At 36.9% G+C, this 25,192-nt stretch overlaps 1 protein-coding gene across 3 annotated transcripts in view; it reads left to right on the top strand.

The window, feature by feature from the left end:
• The first annotated feature begins 203 nt into the window (after positions 1–203).
• GALNT18 (polypeptide N-acetylgalactosaminyltransferase 18) overlaps positions 204–25,192 on the top strand; it is a 346,908-nt gene continuing 321,919 nt past the window's right edge. Inside the window, exon 1 of one of the 3 annotated variants that reach the window (XM_026705594.2) lies at positions 204–946. In XM_026705594.2, the coding sequence (XP_026561379.1) occupies positions 712–946 (235 nt within the window). In that variant the 5' untranslated portion in view covers positions 204–711. Of the gene's footprint in view, positions 1,010–25,192 lie in introns of all 3 variants that reach the window. The other 2 variants (XM_087921117.1, XM_087921116.1) reach the window with 2 other exon arrangements.

The raw sequence follows: 25,192 nt of genomic DNA, 5'->3' as shown, positions 1-25,192 counted from the left end.
ACCGGCCAAACGGCAGCCTGACGGCTAGAGAAAGCCGGATCGGCGAGCAGGTGGGCCTCCAATGAAGCTCTCCCTTCCCAAGTTGGCCAATAGCTTGGCGATGCCGCGGAACTCTGGACCAGCTCCTTCTCTTTATTGGACGAGAGGCTTGTCAATCCGCCCCCATACATGCCCGACTCGCCTGTTTGCGGCTTCTAAGGGGCGGCTTCAGGAGCGGCGGCTGCTGTGAGCTGTGCTAGGCGGAGCGGCGGCGAAGAAAGTTTTTTGCAACACTCTTGGGCACCTGACTCCGCATCTCTCTCCCGTGCGCTCTCTGGAGTGAGGCGTACCAAGGGAAGCAGCCGAGCCTGGGAGCGGACAAAGCTTTGGAGGCAAAAGTTTCTGCTTTCTTTCCTTTGGTTTTTCTTGGATTGGGTTTACAGCCGGGGAGATCCCAGCAACCGAATCAAGCTCTCGCCTTCAACCTTTGCTTTTGGGCGGGGGAGAACATGTTCCTTGCCTGTGAAACAAGTCGCGATTTAGATGGAAATTTGCTGACTTGAGACTCGACCGGCTTCCCTTTTTGCAGAAAGTGAGAGAAGGGTGTTAATTACCCACCTGGTTGTTGACTTTTTTTGTGTGCGTGTGTGTGTGTGTGCTGATTTTCTCCCACCCACTTCTTCTACCCGGAGCCCCAGGTTTTGTTGGAGCTATATATGGAGGGATCTCAGAATGGTTTGCAACAGGAAAACCAAAACTTTAGTGTCCACATGCGTGATTCTCAGCGGGATGACTAACATCATCTGCCTGCTGTACGTGGGCTGGGTCACCAACTATATCGCCACGGTTTCTGTGAAAGTTCAGGAGCCGATCTCGGAGAAAAAGTTAGAGGAAGACAAAGGAGACACTCTAAGGATTATAGAAAGGCTGGACCACTTGGAAAGTGTCATCAAGCAGCACATCCAAGGTACTCTCTCTCTTCCGCAGTCCCGTTTCTCGTCTTCGACAGATCGTCTTCCCGATTTTCCAGGTCTCTCTTACTCCCCACCTCCCCCCTTTAAAAAAACAAAAAAACCACCAAAATGTTGCACAGGTTCCGTTTATCTGGAACGCGAGTGTTTTGAGGTCACATTCCTGCTGCCGTAAGGCGGAGTGGTAGACTCTGGTCCGAGAGGAGGATGCGCTGGCGGGGAGGTGGGGAGTGGGGGGGAGAGTGGATAGTTAAGAGGAAAAGAGATTCGTTGGGGAGAAGAATCGGGAGCTTTGTTTAGGGCCCGGCTCTCCTTGATCGGGCGAAGATTCCTGCTTCCTGGCTGCCTTCCCGCTCAGCTAAGTCGCTGGGGGCCGCCGGCTAGGCGAGCTGCCCGGCTGCCCTGCTGGAGCGAGAAGCCGAGGCGGTGGAGGGCAGCGCCCACCGCTTGCTAGTTTCCTTCCTCCGTGTGGTTCGGTAATTTGGCCGCCGAAAGGCGCTTGTCGAAGGGAATGCCGGTTGCCTTGAAGCCTTGGGGGACCAAGCGAGCGACCGGCAATTCCTGTGGAGGAGGCAGTTTGATGGTGTGTGTGTGTGTCTGTCTGTCTGTCTGTCTCTCCCTCCATTTCCCGCCTTTCCGAGAGAACGGGCGATTGCGAAGAAGCGGCTGGTTGCCTGCCAGCCAGAAGCTCTGCTGGTGGCTGTGGATAATCTGGCGCTTGACAGCTGGCAGTTTCGCCCGAGGGAGGGAAGAGGATGGGGAGCCTCTTGCTTGGCCAGAAGTCCGATCCCGGCGGAGGATCGAACCCGATTCTCGGCGTCCGAGGAGCGGCATCTCCTGGGCGGGTGGGTTGCGCTCTCGCTGCGTGCACTGGTGTAGCAAGCCGGCTTTCGAGCCTGTTGAAGTTGCTCCGTCGAAGACACCTCGGGAGGTCTTCTCTGGGAAGATCTTGGCACGAATCGCTGGCGTCGGATTAAGCATCTGGTCTTAGTTTTCGTTCCCCCCTCACTTCGGGTTGTGCTGTGGCTATTTTTTTAATGTGTCGTGTTCACGCCCCTGCTCCCCCTCCCCCTCTGCTCCTAAAGCCTGTCCTAGTTGTGTTAATTGCCTTTGTATGTGTGTGTGTGTGTGTGTGTATTGTTTCTTCGCTGCTCCGATTGGGAGGAGGATGGTTTGGAAAGACAATCTGGGATTATTCTCAATCTGGCTAATGGCATTTTCATTCGGTGGCTGTTTGACTGCTCCTCCTTCAGAAAGGGATGCTGGGGAAGAATAGGAAACACCATTCTCTTGCCACATGTGGTTCTGGACCGGTCTCCCTTTTGCTTCTTAATATGTTATTAGTTACAGAAGGCATGATATATTGTCTTTGTTTACGCTCTGATGGAGATGGGAGAGAGGACCACATGTCTTCCAAATGCTTTAAGGGCTCAGGGCCAAATGGGTGTTAAATTATTTTTGTCTTCCTTCTTTCCCTTTTTTTTTTCTTTATGAATTTCCTGGAGGGAAAGCCCTTGGCACATATTCAGATTCCACACTGCTTTTGTTTCTCAATATTTTGCACAGTTTTAATCAGATGAAGAGAACTGTTATTAGATTTGTGCAGTCTGTCCATAGGACGATCACAATGGACAGCTCTATTCTTATTTTTGGAATTGTGACATCTAATGGGGAAAAAAAGGGTCTATGAAAAAGAAGGAATGTTTGATAACTTTGGTTACTGGTCTCTTGGGCTGAAGTCCTGCAGTATTCAACTCCTTTATCCAGCCTGCTAGAACTTAGCTAGTTTGCTACAGCTGACAAACAGATTCCTTTTCTCCTAAATCAGTTTTGCCAGTCTGACAGAATGCTTCAGTTAGAAGCATGAGCTTCAATGGAAACATACTAAAGGCATACACAGCACACATTCATTAGCAGATTTCTATGTATAAAGGAGGTTTTCCAAAGTCCTTCTGGTTCCTTGATGTAATATAAATGTAAATACAATGTAGGTTTCTTCCCCTTCTATTTACTGTCTATACCTGTGCAAAGGTACCATATTTCTTTTTCAGAAAGTGAAGTACTATTAATTCTAAACTTTTTGGGGGGAATCCTGGAATATGGCCTTGTTATAGAACTTATGCTACTCAAATGTTAAGCCCGCTGTAAGTATGATTTTTGTATTCTGGTTATGGCTGTTTAGAAGTAGAATTCATTCCTTGGTTTTCCCAGAAGAAGCCAAGTTCATGGAAGTTTTGGTGACAGCACAAAGTTTTCTTTCACCATTGACCTGGCCTTTATTCAGAAGCACAAGTTGAAGTCATGTTTTTTGATACCTTGTTTGTGCAAAGATTGGGCAGACTCTGTGATAGAAAAAATGCTTTGCTCACGCTCTCAGATGTTAAAGAATCTATTGACAACAAAACTGAGAGTTCCAGCCGTAACCTTAAAAGTGCCCTGATTTTTATTTATATATTAAATAAACAAATATATAGAGTGCATAAGGGCACCTTATAAGATATGTGCTATTAAAAATGTAGGAAAATATAAAATGTGTCTTTATTGAGATTAGCCCTAAATAAATATGCAATGGATAAATTGCAGATCTCAAAGCAATAGCCATGTTGCTCTTGGCTTAAAATTCTGAATGCTTAACTAATGACTTGACATGCTTTGGTTGGAATTCAGACATGACATCTGATAACTGCTTAAATTACTTTTGCCTAAATTTCTTTTAAAATGTGTCTTCTTAAGAGGGAATTGTTAAAATTAATTAGCTGAATATAATATTTTTAAATTAAATCAAGAGAGATAACATTATAGTGTGACTAAGTGGATGATCTTCAAATACTGCAAGTTTTTACTGTGAATTTGTTAAATACAGTAATTGTAACTGTAGATGACCACTTGCTAAAAAAAAAGTCAAACCCACTACAGTGGGTTTGATTGTGTCACACCATTGAAATTGAAAGCAAAAGTGACTAGGTTCACACAAAATTCAAAATCATGTTTGGCTGGTTTCAGTTTAAGGAGCTGTGCAAATCCATCTAGAGCAGTGATGGTGAAACTTTTGGGCACCAAGTGCCCAAAGCATGCATGCCCAAATGCAAGGCACACCGCCCCCTTGCATGCCTCCCTGCCCCCCCACATGCAACCCCTTGCATGCACCCCCTCTTACGCAGGCACCTTGCCCCCTGCATGCGTGGCAGAGACCTGAAGACCAACTGGCCAGTGGGCATGTGCTAAGCTGGGGTGATGATGCACATGTCCATCAAGAGGGCTCTGCGGGCCACCTGTAGCATGCGGGCCATAGGTCCACCACCACTGGTCTAGAGAACTAGATACTTCAGTCTTGCTATTTGTAGGGTGAGGGTTATAAGATCTGGGCTTTGAATTCCATGGTTAAAGCTCAGAGATAGCAACCTATTTATAGCTCTCTAGAGTAGCTACTAAAATGGTGCCTTTCCAATATGGCCATTGGGAATTCACCTGAAAGAGCAGTGATTTAGGGGGAACTGATCTAGGGAATTCATAGGTGATCTGCTTTGGTTTTGTTTTGTTTTTGTTTTGGTATGTAAGTACCTAACTTAAAAGGTTATTGACAAGGTTTTTCAGTAGGCATTTATGCAAGTTGAGTTGGATTTCATTTACGTCAGAGTGGAGATAAGAGATTTGGAGAAAGTACTTTGATATTTAAGGATGAGTCAATGACCTTTCAATATTTTGTTTTAAATTATCCATAGGTTGGAATAAGGAATTATCAAAATACTTGCATCTGTTTCCTTGTGGAACAAAAATCTATGAACGTAGCAGGAATTTTATTTATTTATTTGTATTCACCATTTTTATTTTTCATAAACAACTCAATGTGGCAAACACACACAATACTCATTCCCCCTCCTATTTTCCCCACACAACAACAACCCTGTGATGTGTCTGGGCTGAGAGAGAATGAGTGGCTCAAAGTCACCCAGCCAGCTTTCCTGCCCAAGGCAGGACTAGAATGCGTTATCCTGATTTCTAGCCTCTTAACCACGTTACAAAATTAGGTATGAATGAATGAATGTATGTTAGATTCATCATGGTACATTATCCTTGCCAAGGATTTCATTGGAATGCTTTAAAAAAATACCTCTATTAAGGCAGATTATCAGGGTTAATCAAAGGTCTGTATAGCAGCTTCCAAATTATCTACCAAAGCTGTGCTTCCTGAATCAGTGTAGAGTATTGTATAATAATTTTAGAACGGTTTAAAAAAAAAAAGCTGTTTTCCATTTGTTTCCTATATTTCCAAGTCATTGAAGAATGACTTGCCCTTGCGGTTGATCCAGCTTTGATTCTTCTATGCAATACGAAGGAAGGTTGATACAGCATTGCAGTTAGCATTTTGAATTTTTGAACCACACTACATATTCCCTTGCCTGGAATCAGGTCAGAACTTGCTCTCTGCTTTGCTTGGATGGAGATATCAGGCCTGTGTACATTACAGAATAAAATCCCAAACCCTAATTTACCTCTTCTTTCCAACTCTGCTGCCACCATCACTGCTGTTCCTTGTTCAGTCAGCAAAATAATGAGAAGAACAGAAGGTGGAAAAAGCAGCTGAGGAGAAAAAATAAACCAAAATAATTGTGATATCACCCCACACACTCAAATTTGCTTGTTACTTCTTGGCGTTATGACTTGAGTTTGAGAAACTCTACATTGAGTAGATACTATGGATGGATTCACTTTATCCTGTAAAGCCATGATGCACTGAGTAGCCTTTTGGATTAGCATGCTTGTTTAATTATGTAATTAGTTTGTAGGCCCCTCAGTTTCCAAAGTGGTTTTAGGCAAAGTATTACATATTAATACTTAAAAAGACACACCCCCCCCAAATAGAAAACTGATTAAAAAACAGCATATTAACTTTTCGGAGAAAAACAGGAATACTATGGAATTAGATTATCCAGTAAGAATATTAGTATGATGAATTTCATCAACCCTACTAATAAGATTTCTGAAACATAATTTATGGGTTTACTTATTTATTAATCAAATATACATAGTGGCCTATCTCAATATATGACTCTAGGCAGCTCACAAACAATTAAAAACAATATAAAAACAGCAAACAGTACAATTTAAAAAATAAAAACAATGTGAACCACAAAACCATACCGCAAAATTCACAGTCAAAGTGAGCACACCTATTTATATAGGAGAGAGGCAGTCTCTCAGATGTAGTTAGTATTGTGTGAACCTAGAGCCTTTTTTATATTCTCGTGTAAAAGTGAAAATATTTTTGATTTTAATTTTAAAATAGTTCCTCTATGTCAGGGGTCTCCAAGCTTTGCTGGCTGAGGAATTCTGGGAGTTGAAGTCAACAAGTCTTAAAGTTGCCAAGGTTGGAGACCCCTTGCTCTATGTAATATGGGAGGTGTTCCATGGATTGAGAGGGAGTAGGAAGACACTATCACCTATTGACCTGTTGGGGCAACCAAAGTGAAATTTATTCACAAGGGTCAGCAGCTTAAATCCACAGTAATGAATGAAATCGATATGAATTATCTGTTGGAATTCTGAATACCTATATTTTAAAATAAAAGGAAGTCAGAGTTTGATTTTTAAAATATCTGAAAGGAGCTTTTCATATGATGGGAATTGGTAAAGTTACCTAGTTTGATAATAAAACATCTGCAAGAAAACAAGTTCAGAGAGTTCAACCCTGAGCTCATATATTTTGATTCAAAGCAGAATTTGGTACTATCAGTTGCCAAAAAGAAATTGTTTATTCTGATATAAATTATGTGGGCAAAGAAATAGGCTTGGAGCATGGTGTTCTTCATATTATGAAATAGATTTTACTGGTAACTGTAAGTAATTATTGTTTGCTTATTTTGCTTTGATTTCCCCCTTTTATCTATTTTAAAAACATTTAGTTAAAGTAATATGTCATGGTGTGCAATTATGTACAAATAAGGAGAAGGGAAAAATAACAATCAGGCACCCAAGCTGTAAGCTTGAAAAGAAGTCAAGATTAGTTGAACATGTTAATACTTAGCTTGTGCAAATGTTAAAATAGATGTAAATCTGTTTTGCAAAACAGATCTTTGATACAAATTAAAGTGTATTTGTAAGAAAAAGAGAGGAAAGTCCAGTTCCAGTGATACAAAATCAAAGGGATGCAAAATCTATGAAATTAATTATGCCTCCACACAAGGTGGCTGGATTAGTATAATAGAGACTTCCAATGTTTTCCTAATAATACTTAGCATGCTGATTTCTCTACTCTACCTTTCTCATTTCTCATTTTCCATTCTCCCATAATGGCCATTGTGAATAGAATAGATTCTCCATAACTGACTCTGTAACTAAGACGAAGGACATTTAACTGTCTCAATCATGTATTATTTCATTGCCTCTATTTCCATTTGCTTCCCCTGTTATATTTCTTGTGTCAAATGTTGGGATTGTAAGAGCCTAAGGAATACTGTCCCTTGTATTCTCTGGAAGTGTACATTAAAAGCACTACATGATTAAAATAAACATGAGGTTGATCTGGTAGTGAGCATCCTTTTATGAGAGTTAAAATGTTGCAATTGTTTTGTATATTAACTTGGAATGACTTGGATAAAAGGCTGCCTAATATATGAACTAAAAAACAGCCTCCATTGGATTTCTTCAATTTTATTTGTTCTCCGTGCGGTATTAGCCTGTTTTTATTTCTAGCAGCAAAACTAGAATGTCAAGTTAACCGAGTTAGAATTTTTACTCACAAGAGAATTTTTCTCACATTCTAAAGATTTAAAATGTCTCAACATCCTTCTCTTCCCTCACGCCTCACATTTTGGCATTTTAGGCAAGCAGGCAGATGAAGATTTCCTTTAATAACATGAGGCACGATCCAGACAAAGATACTTTAGAACCTGATGGATTTCTCTGTGACAGAGGAGTGCCTGCCAGTAAAATAAATTATCTTTAAAATAAATTGCCTTTTTTGTTGCAGCTGCAGTAATGGAATCTAAATGTTATTACCTACCTGCAGGGATGTGAAATTCAAGGTATCTGTACATTAACGACATAAAAACCTTTTAGTGTTTTCACTGAGTATGTGTAGAAGGACTTTGTGTCAGAGGTAGGTCTGCAAGCTATGTTCAGCTGTTATGAGTTGCATGTATGTGACTTTGAATCAGTGTTGACTCCCAGTGACTGCCTGGACTAGTCCCTGTAATTTTCTCGGCGAGGTTTTTCAAAAGTGGTTTGTTATTACCTCCTTTCCATGGCTGGGGGAGAGTGACTGGCCCAAAGACACCAAGCTGGCTTAGTGCTTAAGGCCAGACTAAAACTCTTAGCCAATGTACAGCCTGGTACCTTAACTTCTGCACCAAACTAGTTTTCTTCTTTCCTGTTAATATGAATTATTATACATACTTTAAGCTGGTTTGCAAGTTTGAGAGATGCATTTGTTTAAAAAATGCATGATTTTATTAAAAAAAGAGAAATTGCTACCTCAATGTTCCATCAGACTGTCAGTGTTTTGTGTTAGGTTTAGGGGACAATTGAGAGAAAAGGGTATTTAGACAGTTGATTGCAAACATTTTGTCGCCATTCAAGGAGACATCATAAGTGCGTTTTGAGGTGTGCTTGTCTGTCAGAGCAATGGTCTTTAAATACCTTTTTGTGTGACGCAAATTAGTCTGAATGTTGTTTGTTTGGATATTTCTGAGTCATGGTCTGATTTCGGACTACTTGCTTGGCTGGCTGTTGTTGCTAGGTTGTAGTTAAGTACTGTCTGCATGAGGCAGATTAGGATTAGAATTATGTGGGTGCTTCTGAGTCATGGTCTGGTTTTTGCTTGTTTGATAGTTGTTACTGAGACTGGTCCAACCAATAGTCCGAAATCAGACCATGACTTAGAAATATCCAAACAAATAACATTTAGACTAATTTGCATCTCATAAAAAAGTATTTAAAGACCTGTGTTCTGACAAACAAGCACAATTCAAAATACACTTGATGATGTCTCCTCGAATGGTGATGAAACGTTTGCAACCAAATTGCCAAGCTCGGAGCTCAAACCAACAGCCTAACTGCCAACCAGAGCTATTAATATTCAAACACATTTCAGAAAAGGGTATATATTTTCCAAGCTGCTCTCCTTGACCAGTTTTTTTTGTCTTTATCTGAATCTGTTTGTTCTGCATAATTGATCTCGTTAGGACATGGCAGCCTAAATAAATTAAGTGGCAAATATGAAATCCTAACCAGTTTGTTAACAAATGCTGATTAATCATGAACACTAGTGCTGCAAGTGTGTTCCCCCTGCCAGTAAGATTAAACAAACTCAGTGTTGTCTATAGTTTACCTCATGCTATATATGAAAACTCTGGTGTGTTTTCAGGCTAATCTGAATCATGACAAATTTAGCTGTTGATTTTCTTGTTAAGTGGTTTGTTTTCTGATAGTTTTAAGTTCCTTTAGGACAATTTCCTTGTGTGGAAAAATACCAATCTGAAAATACTTTTAATTTACCAGATTTTGAATATTGAATGGATATACGTACAAATATTTTCCTGTGCTAGTATTTAACAATAAACAATAAACCCGTGAAAAACCTAAGTATAATAGTGATTTCTAGCCATGTTTGCACGCCACAGTAATCCATAGTTTAATAAACTGTGATTTATTATGTTTAGTCAATTTTCTGAGTTTGATCTTTGATCTTTGAATTTTACACATACATTTCAAATATAAAATGCAGCTGGCTAGTTTGTTGTTTCCTGTGAATCTAACTATGAATAGATTGACACTGAATAACAGGAAGAGGGTTTGTTTAGGTTTTCATTACCTAGTGCTCTTTTTTATCTTTTTGCTTGTGTACTGTGCTTTTAATAGCAATGTAAGAAGGATTAGTCTAGCGAAATGAACCACCTGATACAGAAATAACATAGTTTTCAAAGCCAATTGGTCTATTAAGTCATAACTTGTCATAGACATGTAAGAAGATCTGGCAGTCCCAATATAAAAAGGATGTATCCCCTTCTATCTTTAGCCTGGAAATATCCTTGAGACTCTGGCTGTGCATGGTAAATCAACAAATCGGCTCTCTTACCAATGTTTGACAAATATATAATTAAATTTATGTGCCACCCATCTCGCTGTTTGAGAAGACTCTTGATAGTGCATTCAGCATATTCAAGGAATACTGAATACAGAAGTAAATTCATATTATATAATTCTTTTAGTGCTTCTTATAGTTACTTTGGCCAGCTTCTGTGTCTCTAACCAGTGTTTGTTGCACAGAAAACAGGTATGAAAACATTTCTGGAAACATAAACTTCATTACAGGTAGTCCTTGACTTACAACCACAGTTGACCAAAAATTTCTGTTAAGTGAGACATTTGTTGGGTGAGTTTTGCCCCATTTTACAATCTTTCTTGCCACAGTTGTTATGTGAATCACTGCAGCTGATAAGTTAGTAACCTGCTTGTTAAGTGAATCTGGCTTCCTCATAACCTTTGCTTGTCAAAAGATCACAAAAGTGATCACATGATCCCAGGACACAGCAATGGTCATAAATATGAACCTGTTCCCAAGCATCGAAATTTTGATCACATGATCAAAATGCTGCAAAGGTCGTAACTATGAAAAATGGTTATGAGTCACATTTTTCAGTGCCGTTGTAACTTTGAATGGTCACTAAACAAATTGATGTAAGTTGAGGACTACTTGTATCTACTAACAGCTGGGGTGGCATAACTAATACAGACAGTCTGGTTCATAGGGTGAGAATATTCAGTGGGCTGTTTATTCTCCTGCATTAAAGAGGCAACACCTCACTTAGACACAGTTCCATGCCCTCCCTCACTTACAATTCCTTACTTGTAATTTGAGTCCAAAGAATCATAAAATCATATGCTAACCAGGGGTGGGCTGCTGGGGGCTCACCGGGGCTCAGGAGAGCTCCCAGCTTAGACTCTGCAGGGCTTGGAGAGCCCCCAATAACACCAGAAAGACAAGCAGCAAGGGAAAGCTTTTAAAAGGCTTAATTGAACTTCTGGGCATTCAGCCAAGAGCATTTCACACCTCGTAAAAGTGTTGCAAGCTAGATAAACAATCCATTCAGCACTTGCTAGGGAGAGCCATTGAGAAAATTAGATAACATAGCCACTAGCCTCTGAGGGGATTAATTCCCAAATAATAAAAATCACGTAACTCATCAGAAACTCCACTAAGACTCCAAGATCCCTCTCACAGTCACTGCTATTAAGTCTGGGTTTCACCCAGTCTTTTATTTAAGTATTAAATTAAATGCACAAAATAATAAACAACTTTTTGGTATATATATCTATATATCTCTATCTCTGTCTCTGTCTCTGTATCTATGTATTTGTTTTCTTAAGTTTTCATGGGTATCTATATGTATGGTATTCAGCTTTGTTCCAGTATTTTCCCACGTCATTATAGTTGTGCTTTTAAAGTTTTAGCAACGTTTTGGCAGAATCTCATCTGCCATCATCAGGCTTCTGTATTGTGTTCATCTGTGAGTCTAATATAATTAGTCTTATGTAATTAGGGAAAAGAAGCGATGTCGAGTTGGCCACACACACCCAGTCACATGACCACCCAGCCACGCCCATCTTGCCAGTCATTAGGGCAAAGAACCCCTTGCTAAAATTTTGAAGCCTACCCCTGGGCTAACACAACACACCAAGAACTAAGACAGCAGTGAAAGCTGTGGAAAAGTAAAAATGAAATGAGGTAAATATCTGATTAAGGTAGTACTCAATTTACAACATTTGTTTAGTGACTGAAAAAAGAGACTTATTCACACTTATCTACTGTTGCAGCATTCCTATGGTCATGTGATCAAAATCTGGAGGCTTGGCAACTGGCTTATATTTATGACGGTTGCAATGTCTTGGGGTCACGTGATTCCCTTTTGTGCCCTTCTGACAAGTAAAGTCAATGGGAAGGCAGATCCACTTTGCAACCATATTACTAACTGAACAACTTCAGCGATTCACTTAATTACTGTGGCAAGAAAGGTCATAAAATAGGACAAAACTCACTTAACAACTGAGCTAATGTTGGGCTCAGTTGTGGTTGTACATTGAGGACTATCTGTATAATGTTTTGGACAGCTTTCTAAAACAAGGATTAGCCCCCCCCTCCCCCCAATTTTTCTCAGGGATAGCAAAATAGCTCTGATTAAGTTTTAGGCCAAAATTTGGATGTTTTCTCATTTGAAAATGTCTCAAGTTCAGAGCATGTAATCTTCTCTTTAATATAATGCCTTGGTTCACATACCACAGCCATGTTTTGTTTAATTGTGGCATATTGAATAATGGACAAATACAAGGATTTACAGAGCATTAACATGGTTTGGAAATTGAAGCTGCTGGATTCACCAAACATGCTTAGTCAAAATCAAACAAACTGGAGTACTCTTGTTAATTTATTGTATTTAGGCTAGATGGTTGTTTTGCCCATAATTAAGTAAATGGGTGAATGTTTGGGGATGAGATTGCTAAACAATCTGAAGAACAAAAATAGTCCTATTATGAGGCAGTGCTAAACAGCATGCACTTAAAGAAAAGCAAATATAATTATAACAATTCCAATTCTTTGCACACTAATATCGATATATTTTTGTTTGTTTGACAATACTTAGAAAGTCTCTGATTTTTACAAAAAGAAAAATGTAATTCCTTGCTATTTTTCTTCGTTGTATTGATTAAAGCTTTTTTTGCTTTAAGTAGTCAAGTAGAAATCCATCTGCTAAAAGCAGATGGCAGATTTCTGACAATTCTCCCTCTTAATACTAAAAAGAACAAAACTTATTCTCTAAACATCCTTCTTTCTGGTTTTTTTCCAAAGATAATTAAGGGAACAAAAACCTAGGATATTTCAGCTGTAGATAGTGACACACAATGAGCAGTGCAACCAATAACACTCATTTAAGAACTATTTCTAGAAATAACAGCACAGCCATCTCAACCTCTTTGTACTTATGGAAATACAACATCCACAGTTACTGTTCAGTTTGGGCAACAGTCACACTTGATGGTATTGATATAATGCAAGTATCTGGGATGTACTAACCATTTCTTTCTAAGCAACCATTATGAGTTGGGTCATCAGTTAAGATTAGTTCAGTGGCTTATTTCCTTCAAGATCAAGATAATTGCATGGTACTGAAAGATAAGCTTTAGGTGTTAATAGTTCTGTTCGAGAATAGAAAGTGATTAATAGGAGTTTCTTCAATGGTAAAGGATAGGCCTATAGTTCATTGATAAAAGCACTGGGCAGGCAAAAGCATCCAGGTTCAGCTCCTGGCAGCTCCACTTTAATAAAATTTGGGGGAGTGCCATTGCAAAACATGTTGTTATGCTTTGGTTTAAATGCCGTAATTCATGGTTGATTGGGTTTATACATCACTCTAAATGGAACCAAACCACATTTCACTTTATTGTCTGTGGATTGCAGACAATGCCACCCAACCCAGTTGAGTGAGGGTTTTAGATATTATAAAGACATCTCTGCTCTGGAGCTGGTCTTCTTTCAGTCAGTCAGAAAAGGCCTTGTGGTACAATTAAAATCCCCCCCCCCATCCTGGGTTAGAATGACATGGACTGGAATGACACTATTTCTTTGGTGTACAATATTGGAATAGTTAGCATGGTGGACTATTGGTATCTGTGAAACAGATATTTAGGATGTTTTAAAAGCCAAAAATCCAGTATGATTAAAGAAAGTGTATGAGTAGACAGCACAGGAAATGGTGCTTGCTGTACTCAACTGTTTAAGACTAATTTTTCACACACTCTTTCAGCCCTCTATCTCACAGGGTTTTTATTGTGGGGAAATTAGGAGGAGGAAGGTATATTAGCATGTTCACTGACTTGAATTACTTATTAAAATAATAAAGGAGGGAAATGAATGAATCTAAAGATGGTTTCTTCATATTATAGTTGTATCCCATGAATTTAAATATTGGATCTGCTGAAATATTAGATCTGTTAAAAAGAATTTTTTACAGAAAGGGAAGTCAGCTTTTGTCTCCTTTACCTTTGGTAAAGAGTTGAGTATTTATAGGCAGCATAAATTCTCTTAAAGGAACTCACTTCTGAGAAAACAGGTGGAGAATCTGCTTAGAAGTAGATGGCTTAAAACCAGCTTGAAATTTTTGTATGAACAGTTTAAAGGAACTATAAATATGTGTGTCAGAGATTGGAGAATGCCAACAGGCAGCTTTGTATGTTTGATATGTTTTGTAGTTCTTGCTCTTCTGACTATTAAATAACCTTATGTTTGCAGTTCCATTTAGTTCTTGCTCTGCCTCTGGGAACAGAAAAATTTCAGTGATTGGAGAGCCCTGCATAGCCTCTTGTGACTGTTTGATTTAGTCAGGGCCAGGTTAAGATACCATTATGTTCCTGGAGTGCCTGAGTAGGCTGTCCACTTTGCAAATGATTTTCAGCATAGAAACTACAATTCCAAGTGTCAGCATATATTCTGACTTTGTTAATAGGAAATGCATTTTCATTTAGAGAACAAACATAATGTTGGCATAGGTAAGAGTTGTACAACTCTTTCTGGTTTCTGTTATGGAAATTGATGCTTGATGAGGAAGTGGGATGGAGAACTCTCTCCTCAGCTGGAGAGAACTTCTGAGAAAAAAATATTAAAAGCACTCAGGGCAAATTACCAAAAGTTTTCTTTGATTTGGTGGACAATTTAGGACTGGTTGATATGTAGAGACATAAAAATTGAGAGTTAAAGAGAATATACACCCTTTTCTGAAAAACATACTATAGATCTTTTTCAAGAACAGACATGATTTAGATGTTAAAGAATGTGACTGCTAAGGTTTCTGAAGTGGAGATAAAGACTTTACAAATCCTGAGAGTTTGCTTTACCAAAGGAAATCTAATTCTTTTAGACAAAGACTAAATGAAATATTGCTGCAGAAAGAAGCAACAATGGAGGATTCTAAACAGAAATTCAAAAAAAAATTGAAAATAACTTAGGTAAAGGCACTGAATTTAAGAATGATTTGGGATGTAAGTAAAACTTTTATTAACAGTTATTTTATACAGCATAATAGTGAACTTAGAAGAGTCAAGGGAAAATTATATGAACTAAAGAGAAAAGTAGAATTAAATTTTCAGAGAAAATAAATATTTCTCAACAAATTAAGCTGTTATAACAACAAGTATTTATGTTGACAGTAAGTGAAATAAAAATAAAAATGAATCATGTAAAGAAAAAAAATGAGTTTGGAAATAAACCAGGGAATTCCCAGCTTATAAATTACAAAAAGAATAAGAAAATGAGATGATATTGAAATTAAAAGAGGGAGATACTATAATAATGGACAATGCAGCCATACAAAAAGTATTTCATCCATATCTGGAAATGACTTCTATTTAGACAAAATAGATGAAAATATTGAAAAAAAAACAATGTTTACTTATGAACAGAGATAAATTATGGCTTGATCTATAACAATAATGGATATTTCTGCTGCCATAAAAAGATTAAATTAGGAAAGCTGCCTTGACCAGGTGGATTACCAAGTTGTTATTATAAATGTTTGAGGGTGTACTTTTACAATCTTTACAAAACACAATGAAATCTATTCTACAGGGAGGAAAGATAGCAGGGAGTTGGAAAGAGATAAATAAAGCATTAATATCAAAAGAGGGCCAAGATTTGATTTAACAAGAAACTATAGGATGATACTATTATTGAATGATAACTAGTTGTTCACAATGACTCTAACTGAAAATAATTTTGCAAGATTTATTCATGAGGATCAATGTGGATTTTTACCTAAAAGACAGTTAAAGGTCAATGTTAAAATGTTAAAAATGTGTTGGACGTTTTTGGAATATTTGGAGTAATGTAATAAAAACCAAGCTGCTTTGATCTTCTTAGATGCAGAGAAGGTCATTGAAAATGAACTCAACTTTATATATATATATATTTGTTCGGGTATTTTCCCACGTCATTGTATACAATGACGTGGGAAAATACCCGAACAAAGCCGAATGCCGTACATGTAAGTACCCGCGAAAACTTAAGAAAACATATATATATATATATATATATGTATGTATGTATGTATGTATGTATGTATATGTATATGTATATGTATATGTATATGTATATGTGTATGTATATATGTATGTATATATATGTTTTATTAATACATTTTTATATCACATAAAATCCCATATCTATCTGAACAGCGTATTGTCTGGACACAATAAGGTTTAAGTAGAAATGAAGTATTAATCAACATTAATCATAATAATAAACATAATAAACTTATCAGTAATAATAGCAAAATAATAATACAGTTAGTTTATCCAAAATTTTCAATACAAAAGTTTTTACTAACTTTTATTAGATTCTAATCTCTGATTGAACTCAACTTTCTTGTTCAAGGTATTGGAAGATACAAAATTTGGGGAGGATATTATAAAATGGTAAGACTAATCTACACTTCACAGAATGCTCAAATAATAGTTAATGGAGATTTAACAAAACCCTACGGGATACACAAAGGAACAAAACAGGGATATCCTTTTCTTGTTTATTTTGGTTCTTGAAATACTGAATAGAGATATAAGATAAGATGAGAGAATTGTGGAAGTAAAGATGAAAAAACTTATGATAAGTTAAATGCTTTTTGCAGATGACTTGTATTGGTTCTAGAAGATCCTTTAAAGGTAATTGTAATGTTAATGGAAAATTTTAAAAAATGCTGCACTAGCAGGTTTCAGTATTAATAAACAAAAGACAAAGATGTTAACAAAAATGTGACAATAGAAGATCAAACAGAATTAATGAATAAAACAGGTTTTAAGATTGAGAAGTGCGTAAAATATCTAAGTATCACTATGACAAATATGAATTTATGTTATTTTAAATAATGATATTAAGATATGGAATGCAGTTAAAAAGATATGTTAAGATGGGAGAATTACAACTGCCATTGCAGAGGAAAATTTTTGTCATAAAAAAGAATATCTTGCCTAGAATGATGTGTTTTTTTCCAGACAATACCTGTTTTGACAATTGATGTACCATTTAAATAGTGGCAGAAAGATATATCTAAATTTGTGTGGCGGGGTGGAAAAATCCAGAAATGAAATATAAGCTGTTACAAGATGCAAAGGAAAGAGGAGGATTGGGTTTACCTGATTTGAAATTGTATTTTGCAGCTTCCAACTGGAAGGGAAAGCAGAGAGAAAAATAGTAAATATATCTGTGATGAAATGTTGTAATTAAGTAAGTCTTATTCAAATTTTTCAGTACTGGAGTTAGTAGCAAGACAGAAGCATTTATATATTTTTAGTATAATTCGAACATTGTTATTTGTAGATCAGCTGAGATTTTGTTTTATTTCTTGTTCTCTTTTGCAGCTTATTGGACCCTGGCTCAACTGAAACTATTTTTAGTTTCTGCAGCTGCTCAGACTGAAGTTGAAGCAGACAAGATGTTAAATATAGTCTGCTGCTCTTCTTTTTGTGTCCCAAATCTTGAATGGCTGCCAGTGGTAAAATGCTACTGTTCTCCATATTGCTGGAAATAGTTGTGGCAGGAGAGCTTGTCCTGTGACAGCTGATAAAAAATGTGAATGAGGTGCCCTATGTGTTCTGCACCCAGGCTCTTTGGCTGACATGTTTTTTGTGTAGACAGTTGGAGTAAAAACTATCTAGTGCAGTAAGCAACAAGTTACATGTATGATGCAGTATTTTATGGAATGGGATAACACCTCGAGTCGTCCATTACCTCTTATAAATCCATCTAAATAATTTGCAATAAGATATGGAGCTATTCAAAGGATTGTAAACATGGTTTATGGAATCACCACAATCTTCAGAAGAGTTCAATCTACTTTAAAGTATCCTGACAAGTAAAAATGGACATACATGCTGCTGAACTTGTATTCAATTACAGTAATGTAATTGCCTGACCTTCACTGCTGCTTGATATATCATATATCGAGGCTATACAAGGTCAGCTCAACACAGAAGCCAGAGGTACATGCAAAATATGCTGTATTACTGGTTCCTGAAAAGCTTTTGCAATTATGTCTGCAGTAAAAGTCATTATACTTTATACCGACTTTTGAATCTAGAATAATGAAAGATAAATTTCCATGCAGATTTCAAAGATCACAGAGTCTACCATATTTCAGGAAAGATCCGTGTTAGTGAGGCATCTGACCATATATATGTTTCTTTAGCTCTCCCGGTTGCTTCCACACAAAGTTTTAAGTGGGCAATTTCCCTACCTCATTAGTGGAATTTGATCAGAACTATAGACAATGTTACCTTCCATTTTTAGTATTTCCGTGTTTCCATCAGGATTAATGCCCTCATTACACAAATGAAGAAGAAAACTACCTTTCTTCAGCTCTCAGCCAGTTACTCAGGATTATCTGGGAGTGAATGAAATGCACATATTGCATAGATTCTGTTATTTCCCCCTCAGTTTTTGCAGAAAGATCTACTTACAGGGTTTAGTGACAGAGTACTGTATCTTCATGTACAACATTGCCCTACTTGGCACGGTAAATAGAGTTCAGCATCACATATCAGCTTTGGAAAATAAGACATAGAGTAAAAGGTATGTGGAAATTCCAGGTAATTGCTGCTAAGTATAAGACATTGATACATATTTTTCAGCCTTCCTTCCTTCCAGTATAAAAAAAAAACTAATGCATTTTGGATTCAGAGCAATTCTACAGGAAAAAAAAAAATCACATATAAAATCACAGCAAAAGAAAACCTTTTGAAGATTTCCCAGCTGCCAGAAGCTTATTTTTCAGAAACTCAGAAGAGGACATTCTTCTCCATTGGATATTTTTAATTTTTTGTGTTTCATAAAACTGTTTTTGTTTTAAAATTCTGTTTAAAATTCATCTAAAGTGTTCAGTAAAACAGAAAGTCTGATATATAATAAATATACATATGTAAATCTATAGATCTAGATTTATAATTCATCTGACTTTATATGTAACCATTTTTATAGTCATCTATAATATTTTTTTTCTTAAAAAGGTGCCAATAGTATAAACAATCTTTAGTAGTTCTAATCATACTAGTTTTCATGTATTGGGGCCAGATGTTTAACTAACTCCCCATCTTTTAATTGAACCATGGAGTTCTGGATTTTATAAACTTATTTATGTTTTTTAATTTATATAGTTTCTAATTTTTATGATTGTAAGTCGCCCAGTTACCTTGAGGTAAGATGGGCAGCCTATGCATTAAACAAACAAACAAGCAAGCAAACAAACCCATTTGGTCTCAATCTAGCCTAGGCAATATGTTTTACTTTACAAAATAATGTTAATTTTAAATCATAATATTATTGTTCACCATTAGGTGGAAGTTATTTCAGCTGATAACTGTATTTTTGCTTATTTGGTTTTTAAAAAAATAAATGGTCTAACTTGAAAAATTGTATGAAATTCCTATCCTGGATAATTCTTCCATTTATTTAGTTATTTGTCTAAAATGCGGGATGCTAGGCTGGGTTGGTGAGGTCATAATTATATAATCTCAATCTGGATAGAGAAATTATTTCATATTATCAGTATTGTTCTTTCATTGGTATTTTATTGGCAGGACCTTTCTCACCATTTGGATTTGAAGTGAGGGTCCAGTATTTCTCCAGATGTTTTGAACCACAGCCTCCAACAATCTCACCATCTCACTTTTTCCCCACCAGTTTTTATATTTTATGTAGATTAAAATGACACATGAGCTAAACTGTCCTAGGTTTGTTTAGAATTTGGATTATTTTAGATGTTTACCTTCCCCTAATAATTTTACCTCCAGTTATTGAAGATAAACAGATTTATAACTTGTAAAAACAGTGATACAACCCTTTGGCAGCTTACTGATTTGATGTAGCCAACAACAAAATCTTAATTGGTTCTCAAGAGACCTACCTGATTGTATATGACAAAAGTTTAAAAAATGTCCAGAGCTTCAGTAACTATAGCTTAGCAAAGCATGAGTACATGTCAAAGAGAAAATGAAGCATAATTTGTGTATAAGCCTTTGGATCCTTGAAGAAAAAACATTGTGAAAGAATAGATTGTACTATATCTTTAAATATGACCCATGTAAATGGTCTAAAACAGGGATGTGAAACTGGCAGGCTGGATGCATCAAGTGGAGGCCACACCCATCCCAGTTCCGCAAAGGGGAAAATGTCACAATATGTCATGTGATGGCAATGTGATGCCATAAGTTTGACATCCATAGTCTAAAATATTCTTTGGAAATAGTTATAGGAGACAAGAATGTTGCATTGTTCAAGACTTGTAGATAGAATAACTTACTACTCTTGCAACAAGTGTAAGAAAGATTCTTTTTCTGAACCATACATTCATATCCCTCCATCCTCCCACCCAATCCAACAATATCATGTTTTATCAGATAGATAATATCAGAGAAAAATGGAATCAGGAACAAGATATTTGATAGCATAATAATATACACAAATTTTACTTGGTAAAAGTGGAACAGCTGAAAAATGCTCATGTATAATGCTCATGCATGGAACTTCACTGTATCCATTTCAGTAACTTGGAGGGAGTAGTATTTATTTTTGTTGGGTATCAAATCAGGGAACACTCTACATATGAGTGCACAGTTGAACTATCCTTTAGGAATCAAGTAGCTGGATGGCTCTATATGATTCAATGTGATCACAACAAGAGCGATGCCTTCCTTCCATATTGATTTGTCTGTCAGTATTGTCTTCCCAATATTATTTGTATTATTAATAATATAAATTTTAAAAAATCACAAAATATAAAAGCCTGCAAATAGAAGTAGAAAGACTATGGCAGAAGGAAACAATGGTAGTTCCAATTGCAATAGGTGGCTTTGGTACAATTCCAAAACATCTGGAGTACCAATTGAATACCATTGGCATTGAGGAAGCCTTGCTTGGAACAACTTGCATCCTGCGACAACACCTTTAAAACCATCAAACAACCACATTTGCCTATCCCAGCTCTTTGGGAAGGATTTGATAAGTTGATGAAAATGCCAAAACCAATATAAATCTCTGGCTGACTGTGCAACCAACCATAATTATATATTATAAATATTTAATACAAATAAGTGCTTGAAAATGAATAGATTTATATAAAATGCTGATCTAGAATGTTGGGCTTTATCTTACTTTTTAAGAACTTAAAAGAATTTACCAGATTCATATATATAACCAATATTGTATGTACATTGTAGAATGAGATTATCTGTCAGGTAGTGGTGATTCTGCCCATAAATCTGTAGTTTTCTTAAGCACAATTTGTTCAATAAGCCACAGTTGGCTTGGTTACTATACACACTTAAGCCAAAAATTAAGATTTAGTATGCTGTGTGAACTTTTTCCCTATTGGCAAGCTCCAGACATGCTTTCCAGAAATCCTGAATTTTCATCAGAGAGATGGAAAAATATATATCCCTTTAGAGACCTGGGCCAGTGAATGGCAATTTATAGTAGTAGTCTTCTGGTATTTTATAACTGGCACAAAAAGTAATGGTTCAATTATTTTAAACAAAACTCTAAGGTAGTATTTCTGCCTTAATCCTGCAAAGGAAATATCCTAGAATACATTCTTGTTTTCTCAGTAGCTGTTTCTTTCCAGGGCCAGCCTTTCACAATGTAATGTAAGAATGGAGGAAAGCTCTTGAAGTTCCATTGTGTTTTCAAGGAAATTGAAATCATGCAGCCCAGATGTTTTTTAGTTGTCGTATATACTACCTTCTTTTCACTGTGAACAGCAGTTTTACAACCTCTTACTATACATGATTGTGTGGCTACCCATTTTTTCCTCAGGTAGAACAAGTAAATCTTTGAACAAGAGAAAAAAGTTAGCATCCCATATGCTTATTCCGTACATAATTTTGCACTGTAAATTGTACAGTTATCGGCAATACAAAATGTGTCAGTAAGTGGATTATTGAAGCAATCTTTTTTGTCGGATTCCATATTTCAGAATATAAGGAGTGATTTTCAGATGTTCTTGAAACCATATGCACTTGACAAAAATATTTGAAAATAAAGAGCAAAACATACATCATATGGACTTAAGAAGAAATTATCGTAATAGGGAAGTGTACATGGACATTGATAGATTGTGTATATGCAATTAATCTTGCTGTAATATCCTGAGTAAATTGTTACAAAGGTGCTTTTTCCAAAAGAGAACTGGACTTTCTTGATTTTTTTTCCTTTGAAAATGGTTCTGGACTGAAGAGCTGAAGGAGCTTCTTAGATGAGGAACAAAACATTTTCAATGGAAAAAGTACACAAGAAAATCCAGTTGCCTTTTGGGTAAAGCACCTTTGGGACTACCATGGATGGGATGATTGACAATCTCCATAGACATCCTGTGTAGATGCCACCACAAGGTACTCAACCATTTCCAAGCCTTATATCTAGTACTGGAATACACCTAGGGTCTGTATCTTCTACGGAGGTTTATTTCCTGCCCCCATCCTTCCCATGCACTTTTGGTATAACAATTGAATCCCACCTCTAACTATGTTGGTTCAAGACAGTTCCATTTTCTCCTGACAAAACCCTCATTTTAGCTAGCATTTGCGTGACAGGCTGATTTCCCTTTGATTTTTCTATATTATTTTCAGTTCCTTGATGGCATCATAACATCCAGGCTTCAGACGTGGTCTGCATTTACTGCTGCTTGTCTCTTGACAACTGCAATATCAGGTAGCGGTTTTGGTTTGAGAATGATCTGTCAGAAAGGCAAGCTTTGCATCTTTTGAAGCAAGAAGTTTGTGGAAGGAATGCACATACCCACAGTGCAATGTGCGTATATTTGTGTGAATCAAACCCCTGATAGTCCTCTCAGATATTTGTATTAGAGTGCTCTATCACAAAGAAAGCTACATGTTCATTTCTTATCTGCATGCAGTTATCCCCGATTATAGGTCTGCAATAAAATGCAAGATTCAGCTTTGAGCTACCATCAATAATTTAAAATGTCCTTATTTAATGTTAGGAAATTCAAAAGTAAGACTAAAAGATGAGCATTATGGAATAAAGATATACTATGAAAAGAATGCTAATTTTCATAAAATGCAGGGTTTTAGTTTTTACCTAGACTGTGATATGTGAGTGCAGGAATTGACATTGTCATATCTTAAGAAATCAGGAATCCTATTCACACTAAATGCAACGTGCTAGTTTAAATGGCATTTCTTGATAGCTTCGATTTATGGCTCTTTTTTCTAATACATTTTAAAACAAAAATTCGGGAGCATTTTGCATTTGGAATATTTGACTGTTTCGTGCAACATAAATTCATTTATCTATTCCTGGTTAAGAGCCTGGTGCTTTAGCTATGGGTCTACTTTGCTATTTGCTTTTTGTGTTTTAATGAGGATTTGAGGAGATCAAGGTCACACGTTTAAAGATTTGTTCCATCAAAATACATAGTTATTTTCTTTTGGCTGTTTTTTATTTCAACTTGCAAGTGGCTTTCAAAAATAATTTTCTTGAAAGGAAATGAAAAATGTTTTTAGGCAATTCAACATGAGTACATATCAACAATGTGCCATCTTCTGGGAAGATTTTCTTTTGTCAATCAGTCTGGTCAGGGCTGAGAAAGAAGAAAGAAATGATATGAAAAAGTTCACAGAGCAATTCATATTCATCGGATAGGTAATCAGGAGATTATTTTAGTCCTTTTTATCAGGCACAATGCAAGCTACACAGTAGCTCAGTTTGTCAAGACACATTCATTATCCCAAAGACCCATTAATGTGTAAACATTTCAATAAACTATCTATTGAGAAGCATATGCACTTTTTGCCTTCTGCTTTTTCTTAGCTAAACCAAGGATAGAAACAGACTTGTCTCACTTGAAAAGAGCATTTCCATTTCTTTTGAAAGATTAGCTGCATGTATATCTTCGTTTATGTTTTTAATGTGCTTCTTTGTGCCTTTAAAACTGCTGCAGTTCCAGACGAGGGTTCAGAGTGTGCTTTTTCTTGCCACATAAGCCAAGTGTGCCATCGGGTTCTCACTCCATTGCTGCCAAGCTGTAACAGAGGAAGGAGGTCAAAAGCAAGACTGTTCCATCTGCATTTCTGAAAGACCAGCTTGATCAGAGCCATCTTCTTCCTGAACAATTTTCACTGAATTCCTGTTTAGCTATGGATAACAGCTAAACTAAACTGAGCTGAAGACATACAGGAGGGTCTAGTCCTCCTCTTCATACTCAGATGTGTATGCATTTGAGACCCTTTGTGGTGCAGTGATTAGGATGTTGGACAAGACCCAAGTTGTAGTCTATTTGCAGCCAAGGCAGTTCACTGAGTGACTTTGACCCTGTGGATTTCTCCAAGTCCAATAGACCTGACAGTTTTGCTGGTGTGGGGATAACTTGAAGGAGGGAGCATTATGTATTCAGCCTTGAGTTCCTGTAGAAAATGAGGGATATAAACCTAATAAATAACTATTCACATATCAAAAGTTCCATACAGCAGGAATCCCACGAGTAAGAGGGTTTTGGCTGCATTAAACATCTCCAGCCCTATCAAGCTACATTCTATACACAGAGTCATAGGTGCAATGTTAGGTCTTCTTGGTATATAGCCTATTTCTGAGTTCTTTGTTTGAAAATAATGCCTGGATAGTCATTGGCCATAATAAAAGCCACTCTGCAGTTTAAGAACTTGTACTTAAATTTCCATTTCTTCCCCTTTTAATTTCTTTCTGGTTTCTTGTTTCTTTTGTGTTATGGCGCAGTCTTCCTGCATCTGGCATCTTGAAGGTTGTATACATAATTCCCATGTCTATAAAAACGTTAACTGTGAAATAAAGCCTCAGTTGATTGGCAAATGGGAGAAATGCCAAACTATGAATTGAAAATTGCCAGCTTTTAGTCTGCTTCTGAAAAATGTGGCTTTAGGTGCACTTTCTTCCCTTAACATTAACAAATACTGTACTGGTAGTAATATCTATTATGTTCTATTGAAAGCCTAATCTCTGTGTTGTTTACATTTCAGTCAAAAGCATAAAAACAATTATTGGCTGAAAAGTGTGAAATACCATTTAAACAATGCACCGAGAAGAAATAAATGTATTTTAAAAATCCAACATACTGTGCCCAATAGCTTAATTTATCCATTACATAGCATCACACTGACAGGTTGCCAGTTCCCAATATGGTATAAGGTTGGAATTATTTTGGGTACAGTAGATA

The sequence above is a fragment of the Pseudonaja textilis genome, chromosome 1 (genome assembly GCF_049901715.1).
Source record: "Pseudonaja textilis isolate UNSWEBS1 chromosome 1, rPseTex1.2, whole genome shotgun sequence".
Lineage (NCBI taxonomy): Eukaryota > Metazoa > Chordata > Lepidosauria > Squamata > Elapidae > Pseudonaja > Pseudonaja textilis.
Note: the sequence above shows the minus strand (reverse complement) of the source record. Positions and strands in the feature narration are given on the sequence as shown.